The sequence below is a fragment of the Otolemur garnettii genome, unplaced genomic scaffold, assembly GCF_000181295.1.
Source record: "Otolemur garnettii isolate 467f Iridium unplaced genomic scaffold, OtoGar3 scaffold00185, whole genome shotgun sequence".
In the NCBI taxonomy this organism is placed as follows: Eukaryota; Metazoa; Chordata; class Mammalia; order Primates; family Galagidae; genus Otolemur; species Otolemur garnettii.
Genome location: NW_003852580.1, coordinates 2,021,830 through 2,037,347, shown reverse-complemented (window position 1 = coordinate 2,037,347; position 15,518 = coordinate 2,021,830). Strand labels below are relative to the sequence as shown.

General features: G+C 53.6%; 2 protein-coding genes across 2 annotated transcripts in view; both read left to right on the top strand.

Moving 5' to 3' along the window:
* SNAI3 (snail family transcriptional repressor 3) overlaps positions 1 to 4,767 on the top strand; it is a 5,609-nt gene extending 842 nt beyond the window's left edge. Inside the window, exons 2-3 of the mRNA XM_003800800.2 lie at positions 2,468 to 3,076; positions 4,585 to 4,767. Coding sequence (XP_003800848.1) covers positions 2,468 to 3,076; positions 4,585 to 4,766 — 791 coding nt within the window. The 3' untranslated portion in view covers position 4,767. The remainder of the gene's footprint in view (positions 1 to 2,467; positions 3,077 to 4,584) is intronic.
* Positions 4,768 to 13,936: 9,169 nt separating this feature from the next.
* Positions 13,937 to 15,518, top strand: part of MVD (mevalonate diphosphate decarboxylase) — an 11,772-nt gene continuing 10,190 nt past the window's right edge. Inside the window, exon 1 of the mRNA XM_023507505.1 lies at positions 13,937 to 14,458. Coding sequence (XP_023363273.1) covers positions 13,985 to 14,458 — 474 coding nt within the window. The 5' untranslated portion in view covers positions 13,937 to 13,984. The remainder of the gene's footprint in view (positions 14,459 to 15,518) is intronic.

The window sequence follows — 15,518 nt, the reverse complement described above, 5'->3', positions numbered from 1 at the left end:
GCAGCAATTTAGTAGAATAAAATAGAACAAAACTATCAGAGTGCAGTGCTAATGGTAAAGGACCTTTTTGTTTCTGTTACATATATGCGGATACAGATATGTTGAGAAATTGAATTTACATGGCTCATAGTTCTTTTGTTTTTTGGGGTTTTTTTGGAGTTTTTGGCTGGGGCTGGGTTTGAACCAGCCACCTCCAGCATATGGGGTCCGTGCCCTACTCCTTTGAGCCACAGGTGCCGCCTGGGTCGTAGTTTTAAGTTTGAAAAACTTACTTAGAGCGGCACCTGTGGCTCAAAGGAATAGAGTGCCGCCCTCACATATGGGAGGTGGCGGGTTCAAACCTGGCCCTGGACCAAAAACCACACACACAAAAAAAAATTGCTAGAGGCCAGTCATAATGTGCAAAGCTGGGCAGCTGTGTCCACCCGCCTCACGGAAGCCCCAGCTTTCTGAGAGCCACACAGCCCTGGGACCCTCCTTCTGCCAAGATGTTACACCAGGATAGACCCAAAGTGCTGGGGTTTGGGCCTCCCTTTCCCGTCTTTTAATTAAGTGTCTCCTATGGCTCCGCAGGGAACCCAGAAAGACAGAAAGGTACTTAAAAGTCTTCTTCCAGGGCTTTGGGCTGCACAATGAATAAAGCAGCAAGCAGACCCTGTGAATGAAGGAAGCACTCAGCCCTGCTGGAGCCCGTGGCCAGTGGCATCCTGGCACAGCTCTGCCCCCTGTTTTCCCTGGCAAAGCCTGGGGCCAGGGAGGTGGCAGGTCTTAGAGACAGTTAAAAAAGGTGATTCTCTGTGGCTCAAGTGGCTAAGGCGCCAGCCACATACACCTAAGGTGGAGGGTTTGAATCCAGCCCGGGCCCGCCAAAACAACAATGACAGCTGCAACCAAAAAAAATAGCCGGGCATTGTGGCGGGCGCCTGTGGTCCCAGCTACTTGGGAGGCTGAGGCAGGAGACTCGCTTGAGCCCAGGAGTTGGAGGTTGCTGTGAGCAGTGAAGCCATGGCACTCTACCCAGGGAGACAGCTTGAGGCTCTGTCTCAAAAAAAAAAAAAAAAAGGTGACTCTCTTGTAGACAGTCCCCAGGAAAGCTGTGGGGGGCTGGGTTCCCTGGATGTCCCCAGGTTGTCTCTCCAGAACTTTCTTGAACTTTGTCTCTTAGCCTGTCACTGCTACCCGCCCCCACCGCTAGTGGGGGACAGACAGCTGATGTGCTGATTTTATAATAAGGAAAACCAGGTGGGAGAAGGTGAGGCCAGGAGAGTGTGGAAGGAGGGAGCTTTCCCCATTTCCTAATGTTCCACCTGGCATAGCACTTGCTATGTCTGGTTGCTTTTCTTTAAATTTCAGCACCCTAGTGGGTCTGAAGTGGTATCTCATTGCGCCGTGATTTGTGTTTCCTTGATGGTGTTGAGCTCTTCACATGCTTATTAACTATTTGTTTATCTTCTCTGTAGAAATATCTGTTGAAATATCTTTGCTATTTTTTTTTTCTTTGCAGTTTTTTAGCCGGGGCTGGGTTTGAACCTGCCACTTCCAACGCCCTGCCCCTTTGGGCCACAGGCGCCGCCCATTTTTGCTATCTTTTTAGTTGTATTTTTTTATTGTTGAGTTGCAGACTTATTTATACATTCTGGACACTAGTTCCTGATCAGATATCTAATTTGTAAAGACTTTCTCCATTCTATGGGTTGTGTCTCTCTGCCCAAAGCCTTCGCCTAGAGGTAGAAACAGGTCCAGAGACTTAACACATATGGAGTAAAAAAGGGATGGAGAGCTGTTTGGAGATTGGAGCTTTGGGGAAATCCAGAATTTAACTTCTACCTGCAAACTGATCTGTTTATTTGAGGGCTATTTCCATTATCTGGAGTGAACATGTGGTGTGCTCACAACCCTGAGGACAGCCAAGTCGGGTCAATCTGATGGCACCTAAGGCAGCAAGGCCAGAGAACCCCAGGCCCCACACGTGGGCCCACTCTGTTAACAGAGCAGCTGAGTGAGTGCTGCCTGGCGGTCTAGAGGCTTGTGAGCAAGCCACATTATTAGCCATGACGCCAGGGATGATTATCAGGTGACTGGAAACTAATTAGTTCCAGGGGGTGGGGTGGGCGTGGGGGCCTGGAGGGTGCTGGCTTGGGCTGCTTGTCAGGAGGCCCAGAGCCAAGGTGTGGACAGCAGGCTTCTCTGCCCCCTGGGGCCTGTTTGATGTTACTGGACATGAGGGTTCCCATGAGATAATTGCTTTTTTTTTTTTGTTTTTGGAGAGGAACTGAGATTTGCTATCTAGACCATGGGGTCTGGTTCTAGCTGTGACCCTTGCTTTCCTGCCAGCACCTCTGTCTCCTTGGTGGGATGGGTCTGAACACCTCCAGCCACACGACAGCCTGGCTGGGATATGCCTGGGAGTGACGGGCTCTATCTTCACCTTTACATTTTTTCTCCCCTCTCCCTTCTACCCTTCCAGGGATCAGAGGAGCCTGCTCTGCCTGTGGGGGGCAGGTGGTGCCCCTCCCCCTTGACGAGGCGGCCCCACACACACCCGGTGACCTTCCCCAGCCCTGGCACTGCACCACCACCATTGCGTGCATCTCCCTGCCCTTCCTGCCACTGCATGAGGGAGCTCTGGGGGCCCCAGGGCCAGACTCGCTGGAAATCCGGCAGGTGGACCCTCGGGCTGGCCGGGCCCCCAGCATACCTCTCAAAGACAGCCTGAACCACTTCAACCTGCCCCCGCTGCTGGCGCTGTGGCCCCCGCTCCTGGGCCCAGACAGGGATGGGGCCCCTGAAAAACTGCTCAGGGCTGAGCGGACACCCCGAGCCCCTGGGGGCTTTGAGTGCTCTGACTGCCACAAGCCCTACCACACGCCAGCAGGGTTGGCCAGGCACCGCCAGCTGCATTGCCATGCACAAGCCGGGCGCGTCTTCTCCTGCAAGCACTGTGACAAGGAGTACGCCAGCCTCGGTGCTCTCAAGATGCACATCCGCACACACACGCTGCCCTGCGTCTGCGCCGTCTGTGGCAAGGCCTTCTCCAGGCCCTGGCTGCTACAGGGCCACCTCCGGACCCACACAGGTGGGCAGGGAGTTGGGTGGCCATGGGCTGGGAATTGACTGCAGGGGCAAAGGACAGACCCCTACGTGCAGCTCCTGCCTCCGGGCTGCCACATTAAGGCCCCCCATAGAGGGAGAGGCTTCAAACCATAGTCTGGGAGGCTGGAATCCCCAATCGAAGTGCCAACCGGTCTCACACACTTGGAGGCCCTTGGGGAGGGTCATTCTTGCTTATGCCACCCCCAGTCCTTGGCTTATAGCTTCAATCTTTCCTTTCTCCACTGACATACTCCCGTGGCCACCTCCCCACCCCCTGTGATGTCCCTCCCTTCTGGTTATAAGGATACCAACATAAGCCATATTGAATTAGGGCCCACTCTAATGGCCTCATTTACCTTAATTATATTTGCAAAGACCCTTTCTCCAAATAAGGCCATAGTCACAGGTACAAGGGTTAGGATGTGGACTTGTCTCTTAGCAGGGGACACAATTCAACCCACAGGCTGTGCGGGCCCTCAGTGAGGTCTGTCTACATTCTACGGCCCCAGAGCAGCAGGGGTGAGGGGCATGGGGGTTCCCATGGCCTGGCTGAAGGCCAGAGGCTCAGATTTAAGGACATGGGAACCAACATGCCCCATCGAGAGGGGCTGAGAGACCAAGGGAAACGGGGCACCTGCAGAGGGGGACAAGGAAGGTGGAGAAGCAGGGAAGAGGGAGTGAGGGCAATGCCCCGGCCACCGGCCCAGGTTGCCTCATCCACCATGGTATGTGGGGTGGAGGCAGATGGGGAGGGAGACTGGTGGTCCATCTCAAGGCCTCTAGACCCTAAGTCATGGCTTAGACCTGGATCTTCTGGGTCACACGGGGTGGGAGTTTCCAGGTCCTAGGAAATCCTGCCTGGTTTTCCTTTTCTTCAACACTTTTTCTTAGGACACCCTACCAGCCTCTCTTTCCTTCTCCAGAGGGTCCTGAGCCTACCAGGGTTTGGTCCTTGTGACCTGGCCAGGAGCATGGCTATTGTCCAGCTAACAGGGATGCAGTTGGTCCTGGCCCCTCAGGCACTCAGGCCAATGTCTATCAGGGCTGTATAGGGCTGCAGGGCTGGAAACAGGATTCCAGTCACCTGTCTCTTTACACGTGTTGGGGTCCTGGGGCCCAGGTCCTTGTCACCCTGGAGAAGTAGCTCCTGAACTGCCCTTGGTCTGACTCTGCTGGAGCTGCTGGGCCTCACATGCGCCTGTCAGTGGCTGGAGCAGCTGCCACAGGCCCCTGTGCTTCCCTATCCAGATTCCAGCAGCCCAGGGCCCCAGGGGCTGGAGCAGGGACGGTACTGGCTCTAGCAACCGTAGCTGCCTTTGTCTTAGGAAGGTTTCCAGTGGCACAGCCCTGTCTTGACTTTGGTCACTTGGGGTGTGAGTGGGCATTTGGGGGGAAGAAGGCGCTAGTCATTGATGTACAAGGTGGGATCTTGCTCAGGTCTATCTAGCCCCCACTGGTCACTTAACTGGTCCTTCCATGTGCCTCCTACAGGGGAGAAGCCCTACACCTGCCCCCACTGCAGCAGGGCCTTTGCTGACCGCTCCAACCTGCGGGCACATCTGCAGACACACTCGGACACCAAGAGGTACCCATGCCCGGGCTGTGCCAGGACCTTCTCTCGCATGTCACTGTTGGCACGGCATGAGGAGTCTGGCTGCTGCCCTGGCCCTTGAGAGGCGAGTGGTTGACAGGTAGGAGGGTCCTCCCCCAGAAACCAGGGGCCATCCCTCTTGGCAGCCCCATGTGGCCTGGTATGGCCAGAGGAGCCAGGTGTCCAGAGGGCCCAGCCTCACACTTGGTGCATCTCCCCTTCCTGTGTCCTTCAGAACCAAAGAAGCCCATGGGGGCCGCTGGGGTCACCAGGACTGTCTGCCTGCGGAGCCCAATTTCAGAGTAGGGGAAGACAGTCCCTGAATTGAAGACCAGAGTTCCATGTCAACTGGGTCTGGCTTCTGCTTCTCTCCTGCCAAGAGCTGAGGACTGTGGGAGATGGTCACTCACATTGGATGTTTCCTGCCCGAGCCGACTCACGGGGCCACCTGGTCCCTTTGTACCTCGAGGTGAATGTTTTGCCGTGTTGGTGAGCACATCCGTGTACTATGCCCTCAGAAGGCACAACTACCTCTCGGCCAGCCCCTACCTGCCCTCGGTGTGGGCCTGGGTCAAGCTATCCCATGTCACGTGTGTACCCCCCTGACTGAACACTCTCTGAGAAGAAACAGGGCCTAAGAGCAGCGTGTGGGGGACTTGGGCGTGGGGAAGGGGTCAGATCCCCCGATCCAAAGCTCTGGAGTCATCCTGCTCATAGCCTGGGGCTGGGGCCTCAGTGCTCTGCTGGCTTCCTGGGAAATCGTGGGGTGATAAAGTTTCCTCTCTCCTGCTTGTCATTCCCTTTGAAGTTCCAAGCCCTGCTCAGTCCCCTGGGTCAACAGGGGAAATGGATTCTAGGATCATTTTCCACTCTCCAAACACAGAGTAGGTGGAAAATACAAGCCAGGCCTGGTGCTGTGAGAAACCCTCTCAGAGTGGGGACACTGCAACCAGGCCAGCAGTGATCTCTCTGGAGGAGCGAGGCCTGCTGGGGGTGGGGGAGCCACAGGCCTGTGGGGACTTGTGGGCAAGGCTGAGACACAGATGAGGTGGGCTGCACAGCTGGTGGCAGGTGCCCCCTCCCCCTGAGAAGATAGAACCCTGTGCTTCTGCTGCACTGCTCAGCGTTGCGCAGCCTTCACAATGGTGCCCATGACATCTTTTCCCACACACCACAGTCTCTGTGCACGGGGTGGTGCATGCACCAGCTCACAGCCGCCTCTGCCAAGACACCCTGCCTTGAGCTGCCTTAGCTTCTTCCACTCAAGCCTCCCACCTGGTATCCTGCCCCCTATTGCCCCTTTGGACAGTGTCATCTCCTTTGCCCACCCACTGGAATGGGCTTTCTCTTCCCTGAGTCTCCAGCTTGACCCTAGAGGGTGACATCCAGCACAGAGCCTGATCACGTCACTGGCAGGTCGGCAGGGGGAGGGAAGCATTTGTGGGGGGTGGAGGGGCACTTGCCCCTCGGGACAGCGGGCCTGCTGACAGAGCCTGCACTTCCGGTCCTGGCCAAGGGGCATGAGTTAGGCACCTTCACCTGAATTGTGAAATAGAGCTGCCCAGCAAGTGGCCAGGGCTCCCCTCTCACTCCTGAGCTGCCCAGAGCCTGCCAAAACCTGTCTGTGGAAGAGAATATTCAGGGAACGCATATGATAGTTCCGGCCTGGGGGGCCCACCTGCAGGTTCAGCCTGGCTAACACTGGTCTGGTGCTGAAGGGCCTTGGACAAATGGCTTGACAACGCCCACATGAGGGACCTCAGGGAGTCCCAGAGGAAGTGTAACCTTGGGCTCCTCTTGACCAAGGTGACCTTGAGAGACAGACCACCTGGAAAACCACACATGAGCTGGCAGACTGAAAATACCCTTGAGAAAGCCACTGTCACGTCCCTGGGCCTGGACCACAGCCAACATGGGGTCAGCCATCACTTGAGGGAAGTGTGACACAGGCTGGAGACCACGTCGCAAGGCATGCATTTGCTGGGGCTGCAGTAACAGAGGGCCACAGCCTGGGTAGCTTAAACAATGTGGAGTTACCCTCCCACAGTCCTGGCATCTGGCAGCCCCAGATGGAGGTCTAGGTAAGGTGGTTCCTCCTGACACTGAGCCGGAGAATCAGCTCCAGGCCTATGGCAGCTCCAGGGGGTCTGGTGATCCCTGGCTCTCCCTAGCATGAGCAAGTGCTACCCCCACCTCTGCGCCCACCTTTCTGTGTCCTTCTCCCTGTGTCTCTGTCCATCCTCTTGTGAGGACACCAGCCATGCTGGACAGAGGCCACCCTTGGTATGGCCTCGTCTTCACCCACTACATCTGCCAAGCTCTTGTATCCAGGGGAAGCCCTGGGGTCCTGGAGTTAGGACATGAACATACAGATTTCGAGGGGCACCATTCAGTCAAACAGTGAGGACACGTGGATTTGTGAGAGTCACATCTCCAGGCACTCGTGCGGAGCTAAGGAGAGGAATCTCTCTCACATCCTCTGCCTCTACTTTGGTTACACAGGACTGTGGGGTATAGCTGATTCTAACTGATGGGGTTTACTTCAAAGTCACCTGAGGCAGAAGGCACAGCCTGGTTCCCCTGTCAGGGCAGCGGTGGGGGACAGGCCAGCACCTGGGCCTCCTTGGCCAAGGTGGGGTCAGGCAGCCTGGGGTTAAGTGGTCTCTTATGCCTGGTAAAAGGTAGGAGGTCCAGCCAACATTTTTATTTGAAGTCTGGGTGTCTCATAGAAGGGCTTTTTTTTTTTTTTAATAGCATCCAGATGCCTAAAGGAAGCTATATTGTAAATTGTGTTCTATTTTGGGGCCCCAATGTCTAAATGAGGCTATTGCACCTGTTGGGCTTGAAGGGAGGGAATTCACAAGCCTAAAATAGAGCTGAATGTTTTCCCTTCTGCCCCAGTCCATGGAAAATGGCCTCGTATTTATATCTGGGTAGTGCAGGGTGGGTTGGCAGAGGCTGTAGAGGAAAGGGGCACCTGCCAGGGACTGGAGCGGGAAGGGTGGGGGACACTCACTTAGTGTCGGCAAGGCTGAAGTCTGGCTGTGGGGAGGCCCTCTGCCCAGCCTGCTGGCCCACCCTTGACACCCTGCTCTGACCTTTCTGCCCTGATTTTCCTGACCTGGGATGCTCACTTAAAATTTGGATTTCTAGAGTCCTCTCCTAACACCTGCAGGATGAGAATCGGTCAATCTTCCCCAGGTGAGATGGCTTGGCTGGCTCTTTCTCTAGGGACTACTCTGTGACCTTCTTTCTCCTACCCAAATCTTTACTCATCACATTTCACTTTCTTGCCCAGAGAAGGCTTTCCAGCACGCCCACACTTTTCCCAGTGTGTTGTCAGAGTCTGTCTTCCAGGTCGGGGTACGGTGGCCCAGAGGCCCCAGGCTTTGAGTGAGTGGCAGCAGGTGTTTTGGCTGCAGCCCAGTTCTGTCTGGGTGGCAGCAGAAGACTAAGAAATCAGTGAGGTCTCTAGACAAGAGGGAAAATAAGGGCACAAGCTCTGTAAGGGGGGTGGGGGGACGGCATCTTCACAGCAGGAAAAGTCCTCTGACATCTCCCAGGTAGGAAAGAATCAGAAGGGCCCATGGGCCTCTGCTGCTCTTTGACTCAGGCAAAAGCACAGCCTCCTGGAGACAGGTGTGTGAGGGTTAGCAGGCCTCTGGGTGACCCAGGCCCTCATGGGTACCCTATTGAAAGAAACCTCTCTCCTGAAAGCCAGAGGCTCTAAGGTTATTGCCTTTGCTTCCAGAAGCCCAAAGGTTCTATAAATATCATTTTGGCCCAGAACATTCTGGGGGTTCTCTAGATGTTTGAAAATAGCCCACTTGTTACTATCTATACTTGGAGGACCACTCCTGGCCTCTGCCTGCGCGGCTAAGTATAGCTCGCTGGCAAAGTTCAATGGAACACAAGTTTCCAGGCCACATTGCCCTGCGGATGGCGGAACATTCCCCAGAGAGCACCTCGGCTGCCAAGGTTCAGCGCTCAGGGAGGGGCTGGGACTGGGGACAGCACCTTCCCTCTCCCACACTGGATCTGGGGAAGTTTGTGGGACTCCTGGCAAATGAGAGGTGTCCTCACCAGGCCCAGAAGGAAGGCATTCCCACCTGGTCTTTCTATCCTATCTGGGAGTGTCACTACAAAGCCTTGGTTTCTTTGTCTAGAGAAGGGGAATCCTACTAACCTCTATATCAGAATTCAGGAGAATGTCAAGTAAACACAAAAAAGATCCTTAGAATCCTAAAATAACATAGAATTGCCAATTTTAGGAAAACCTTCCACCTTTAACTCCTCATGGAATCTTTGTCCTCTCAGCTGCCCCAACTGCTTGGGCACCTGCTTGGGGCCCACCTTGGGTTTGGCCATATCCTGCGGATGGCAGGAGAGATGGGGGATCAGAGCTTCCTAGCTTGTCACAAGCACACTAGCTCCAGGTTCCTGAGGGAAGGCTGGGGGAAGCTTGGAATAGCCCCAAATCCCAGCCCTGTCTTCCCTGAAAGGGCAGGCACCTTCAGAGGTGACGATGAGGCAGAGAGAGTGGGTGCTTCTCATCCATGTAGCGCCCTTTTGGTATTCAACTGTTTTTTTTGTTTGTTTCAATAGTCAAGTGCAGCAGTGGGAAGGGGGCGATTAGAAGGATCATTCTGCACCTGACATGAGCAATTGAGTGAGATACCTCAGCACCTTCAGACCAGCCAGATTCAGCTGTTTTGAATTGGCCAGAAAGAGGCTGAAATGGAGGACAGTTAGTGGGGACCGACCCTGCTGCCCCTGTTCATGGGGCGTGGGCTCTGTGGCAGCATGGTCAAGGTGTGGCCAGTCCTCCCAGGGACTCTGTACCGCGGTGTGGCTTCCTCCCTCCTTTCTCACAGAACACGCTACATGTAGTGATAGTTGGGTTTCAAGTTCCACTTGGCAGCTCACCTTGAAGAAGCAACATGGTGGAGTTTTGGTCAAGTTACTATTAGAAGATAGCCAGTTACCTTTCCAACCAGATGCCTGTACAGATTTTCTCCACAGACGCCGCCAAAAACCTGTTGCAGAAGCACACAGGACATCCTCACTGTTTTTTTTTGTTTTTTTCCCCCCAAGACAGAGCCTCAAGCTGTTGCCCTGGGTAGAGTGCGTGGCATCACAGTTCACAGCAACCTCCAACTCCTGGGCTCAAGCGATTCTTCTGTCTCCACCTCCCAAGTAGCTGGGACCACAGGTGCCCGCCACAATGCCCTGCTATTTTTTGATTGCAGCCATCACTGTTTGGTGGGCCCGGGCTGGATTCAAACCTGCCAGCTCAAGTGTACGTGGCTGGCGCCTTAGCCGCTTGAGCCACAGGTGCCAAGCCTACATCTTCACTGTTGATGTCTATTAAGCCAAACACTAAAAAGCTTATTGATATTTATTTATATTAATAAGGGTAAATGTAGGGCAGCGCCTGTGGCTCAGTGAGTAGGGCGCCAGCCCCATATACCAAGGGTGATTGGTTCAAACCCGGCCCCAGACAAACCGCAACAAAAAAATAGCCGGGTGTTGTGGTAGGCGCCTGTGGTCCCAGCTACTTAGGAGGCTGAGGCCAGAGAATCTCCTAAGCCCACGGGTTGGAGGTTGCTGTGAGCTGTGTGACACTGCCACTGCACTCTACTGAGGGCAATAGAGTGAGACTGTATCTAAAAAAAAAAAAAAAAAAGTAAATGTAGATTTTTTCCCCCTACATCATTGGAAAATAATCTACTTGTTCTCTGATGGGTTTAATAACATTCATCCCAAGAGCTTTGGGCAGTCCTGGAGTTCATCGAAGCAGTGGGATGCAAGCCCCAGACACTTATGTGGGACACTGTGGCGCAGGGGAGCGGGACACACGATCCCTGTGACAAGGGAAACACCTTACACGGTGAGCAGCTCAGGCACAAAGCCACCAGGGCCAGCCCCAGGATGCTAGATTTCTCTCCCTCCTGGGCAGCAGCCTTTGCACCCACAGCGAGCAGGTCACCAGTGCGTGGCAGACACACGATGAACATCTGCTGAAGGGACAGAAAGGTGCCCTTAAATTCCCTCGTGACTCAAAGTCTGACTCAGGGACCTCCAGCCTGGAAGGTGCCCCTCAGCCTCTGTGGCCAACCACGGTGACCTTGCTGGACACTTCACCACCCGGCCTGTGCTATCGACTTACATATGTCTGCCTAAAACCTCTAGCACCTTCCAGGTAGCGTCACCCACCTACACCTACCAAAGTCAGGCTCGGGCAGTCATCACAGTGACGTACACAGACATGTTAGTGTCGCCTGGCTTCAGAGACGCACACCACGTCTCTCTTTCCTACTCAAGGTGTGGCCTTCAGGCCAGCAGTTTCCACCAGTGTCTCCAGACACCGGTTAGGAATGCAGGTCTCTGGCCCCCACCAGAGCCATAGAGGCAGAGGCTTCAATGGGGGTCTCTGATGACTTGTGTGCTCATTGTAATTTGAGAAACACTATCCTACACTTAGCTTTTTAAAAAAGGAAATCTGAGTCAGAATTGTGGGCAGGAACTGCCTGTTCCCCAGTTGTGCCGCTTAGCCTTGAATTTCAAACTTACTCCCCATTTTCCCTGTACCTAACATCCTCCCCTTTGAAACACTTGATGGTGGAACAAATCAGAATGTGTGGGCATGTGTGCTGAAATTCCTGTCCTCCGGTTTGTCCCCCCACCATGACCCACAACCTACTTCACAAAAAATGAAAATTGGAGAAATATTTATTTCACATAGTTATTCAATAGAGAGGCCTGTGATGACTTACTTCTGACTTACCTGTGGGTCAGTGGTTCAGGGCAGCCATGGCTAATGCCATCAGCATGGGGATCTGCATCTAGTCCCCTTTTAGGGGGGCTGCTCATCTAAGGTCCACCACAGGGTAAGAATACCTCTGCCTACATGCACATTGCCAGTGTGTGCTGCTACCTGGCTCAGCTGTGAATGTGAATTATAGAATCTTAATAACAAAAACAAGGAAAACTGATTTAGCCATGCAGGGAGTGTGGGCTAGGAAGGTATATGGTTGGGAGATAAAAGGCAGTCCCTTATTTTTGCTTTGTAATAATTAATAGATGGCACCTAAAAATTAAAAATCTGGGCTGGGCATGGTGGCTCACATCTGTAACCTTAGCACTCTGGGAGGCTGAGGCAGGAACATCCCTTGAGCTCAGGAGTTCAAGACCAGCCTGAGCAATAGTAAGACCCTGTCTCTGCTAAAAATAGAAAAACTAGTCAGGTGTTGTGGTGGGCTCCTATATAGTCCCAGCTACTTGGGAGGCTAAGGCAAGAGGATTGCTTGAAGCCCAGGCATGGTGGCTCACACCTGTAATCCTAGAACTCTGGGAGGCCAAGATGGGTAGATTGCTTGAGCTCACAAGTTTGAGACCAGCTTGAGCAAAAGTGAGACCCCTGGTCACTACTAAATAGAAAAACTGAGGCAAGAGGATCACTTGACCCCAAGAGTTGGGGGTTGCTGTGAGCTATGATGCCATAGCACTCTACCCAGGGCAACAGCTTGAGACTCTGTCTCTCACAAAAAAAAAAAAAAAAAAGGATTGCTTAAACCTAAGAGTTTGAGGTTGCTGGGAGCTCTGACACCATGACACTCTACCAAGGGTAACAAAGTGAGAGTGTCTCAAAAGAATATATAAATAAGTCTGCATATGTAACACTTTGAGTATAAATAACAACATTGGCAAAGGGCCAGAATTACAGGTAAACCACTCAGCAGTGTCCAGCACAAACAGATGCTTAGCTAAATGATTCATCTCCACCATGGCAGAATATAAACCACTGGGGTGACCTCGAGTAGTAGTCTGCAGTCAACCCCAGTTTTTATGAAATGCTGAAAATACTAGCCATCTGAAACGCAAAGTAAATAACAGACACCCTTTTCCACCCCAAGGCCTATTGGCTGTCCTGGCACAGGCTGTGGGCTCTCACACTATTGCACTTTGTAGGGGAGAGCTGAAGAATTGATTCAGCTTTCACAGAGAGCACCCTGCCCAACTACCAAAATTACTTCAGGTATGTACTATTTGGCCCAGCCATTCCACTTCTAGGAATTTCTCCTGCAGAAATACACTTTTGTGTTTTAAAAAGCACTGTTTAGGCTGGATGTGGTGGCTCATGCCTATAATCACTGCCGAGAATGGAGAAATGCTTGAGCTCGTGAGTTCAAGACCAGCCTGAGCCAGAGAAAGACCCTGTGTCTGGGTCTAGAGTCCGGCGCCTGTAGTCCCAGCTACTCTGGAGGCTAAGGTAGGAAGATCACGTGAGCCCAAGAGTTTGAAGTTGCTGTGAGCTGTGAAGTCACAGCACTCTATCAAGGGCAACAAAGTGAGACACTGTGTCAAAAATAACAAAACAATTATTTATAAATAAATGAAATTTTGAAAACGAAAGAAGGAAGTTACTGTTCAAGGCGGACAGTACTTATCTGGGATGAGGAAAAGTTCTGGAAATTAAACAGTGGCAATGGTTGCACAGTCACTTAATGCCACTGAACTGCGCGATTAAACCTTTACTCATATTTATTTTACCACAATCACAATCAACGTACATATAAACGTGTAAACTCGTTTCAACCGTAAAAAAATGACAAAATCCTCACTTAAGCGGAGCTTAAAGCGAGGGAATTTGAAAATGCCCATCTCAGACGCACCAAGTCGGCCCTAGCACTGGGGGATTTCCCGGTTCGCTCGCGGCGGGCCGGGGCCTCCAGGACCCTGGCGTGGGAGGTACCCAGAGAGGGGAGGGGGCCCTGGGGGCGAGAGAGGACGCCAGGGGGCCCAGGAAACGAGAGGGGATGCAGGGATGAGGGGGGAACCCCGGGAGGCGGAAGGGGTCTCCGGCGACGGGAGCCCGGGCCGCGCTGGGGGCCGTATGACCTTCGGTCCCAAGCACCCCAAGTGCTCAGACCTCTCGGCGGCGGATCGCGCCTCCTCAGCCCCGGAAAGTACCCCGGGCTGAAGTGTGCCCACCGCAGTCCAGCGCCAAGGCAGGTGACACGCACCTGCGCACACTCGCGCCCGTGCAGGCCCCGCCCCGCGCAGGATGAGCGAGCGCTCTCCGGCCGGCGGGGGCGGGCTCCGAGTCTGCAGCCCATCGCCCGATCCCTCCCATTGGCCGAGAGGTGAGGCGTGGATCGGGCTTACCACTCATTGGTCGGCGCGCGAGCACGTGGTCTCGCGGGCCAATCGCGTGGCAACGCGTGAGGTGGCGGAGCCCGCCGAGGTCCGGCCAGAGACTGCTCCTGGCTGTGCGGCTGGGGATGCTGCTGCTTGGCCATGGCTTCGGAGGAGTCCATGGTGGTCGTCACCTGCACCGCGCCTGTCAACATCGCGGTCATCAAGTACTGTGAGTGCTGTGGGCACAGCGCCCGGGGTCGTCTCGCCGGGGTCGGGGTCGTGGTCTCCCGTCTGGGGAACGTGTCGCCCGGGCTGGGATCATGTCTCCTGTCCGGGGACCGTATCTCCCGACCCGGGGCCCGCCGCGCTGGCCGTGCGGCCAGCCTGTGCCTAGAGACGGGGAAACTGAGGCAGGAGGGGCGCCGCAGGGCCTCTTTTCAGGCCCAAGGCCTGTTCAAACCGCCGGTTCTACGCGGCCTGTGGGCTCCCGCAGCATCGCCCCTCGGCGTTGGGCCGAGACTCTCCCGCGGGGTCCCTGTCACCCGCTCCGCGCTCGTGTCTGCAGCTCCATCATGTCCAGAACGTCCTGTAAACGGATTTGCAGAAAGAGAGGTTTGGGATTCGGCTTACTCGGTATAATTTCCGAAATCTGACAGGTGGTTGGAATGCGGGCTGCCTGCTCCCCCGCGCACCTGTCGCCCGGGCCAGTCGGTAAAGAAGCTGGGAGAGAGTAGCAGTTTCACTTTTATTTGCAGAAAAGCCAGCGGTTCCTGAGAGCAGGGGAATATCTCCCCCAAAGAGCTGCCCTGCCTCTCTTTCCTTTTGTTACTTTTATTCTCACAGAAAAGTAAACATCAGCAGTGTTATTACTCATCATAGTACGCGCTAAACAGATTCCTCCTCACGGGTTACCCAATATCTTTCTATCTTAAAGTGGTTGTATCAGTGCTTTTCAACTTTTTATTATCTCACAGCACACTTGACCCTATAGTGATAACTTTTGCGGCTTAAATTATGTTGATCAAAAAAAAAGAGTAAAAGGCGGGGCTCTGTGGCTCATGCCTGAAGTGCCAGCACCTGGGAGGCCCAGACTGTCGATTGCCTGAGCTCACAGGTTTGAGACCAACCTGAGCAAGGAGACCTCATCTCGAAAACTAGCCGGGCGTTGTGGTGGGTGCCGGTAGTCCCAGCTACTTGGGAGGCTGAGGCTAGAGACTCACTTAAGCCCAAGAATTGGAGGTTCCTGTGAGCTGTGATGACACAGCACTCTACGCAGGGTAACATAATAAGACTCTGTATCCCCCCCCCCAAAAAAGCAAAAAACAAAGCTGTTGCGAAGTTTTGTGTGAGCCTAAATGTTCATTCTTAGGGGAAGAGCGCCCAGGAGTTCATTTGCTGGGTTACATGGCAGTTGCTGTTTATTTTTTTTTAAAGATACCATTGGACCATTTATGTTCCTGCCACCAGTGTGTGCTCCAGTTTTTTTTTTTTTTCCAGTTTTTGGCCAGGGCTGGGTTTGAACCTGCCACCTCCAGCATATGGGGCCGGTGCCCTACTCCTTTGAGCCACAGGCACCTCCCATGTGCTCCAGTTTTCCCATGTCCTGTTATGATCTGGTGGTGTTACTGTTTTTTTATATAATTTTATTTTTTATTTTATTTTACTTTTTTGAGACACAGTCTCAAGCTGTCAC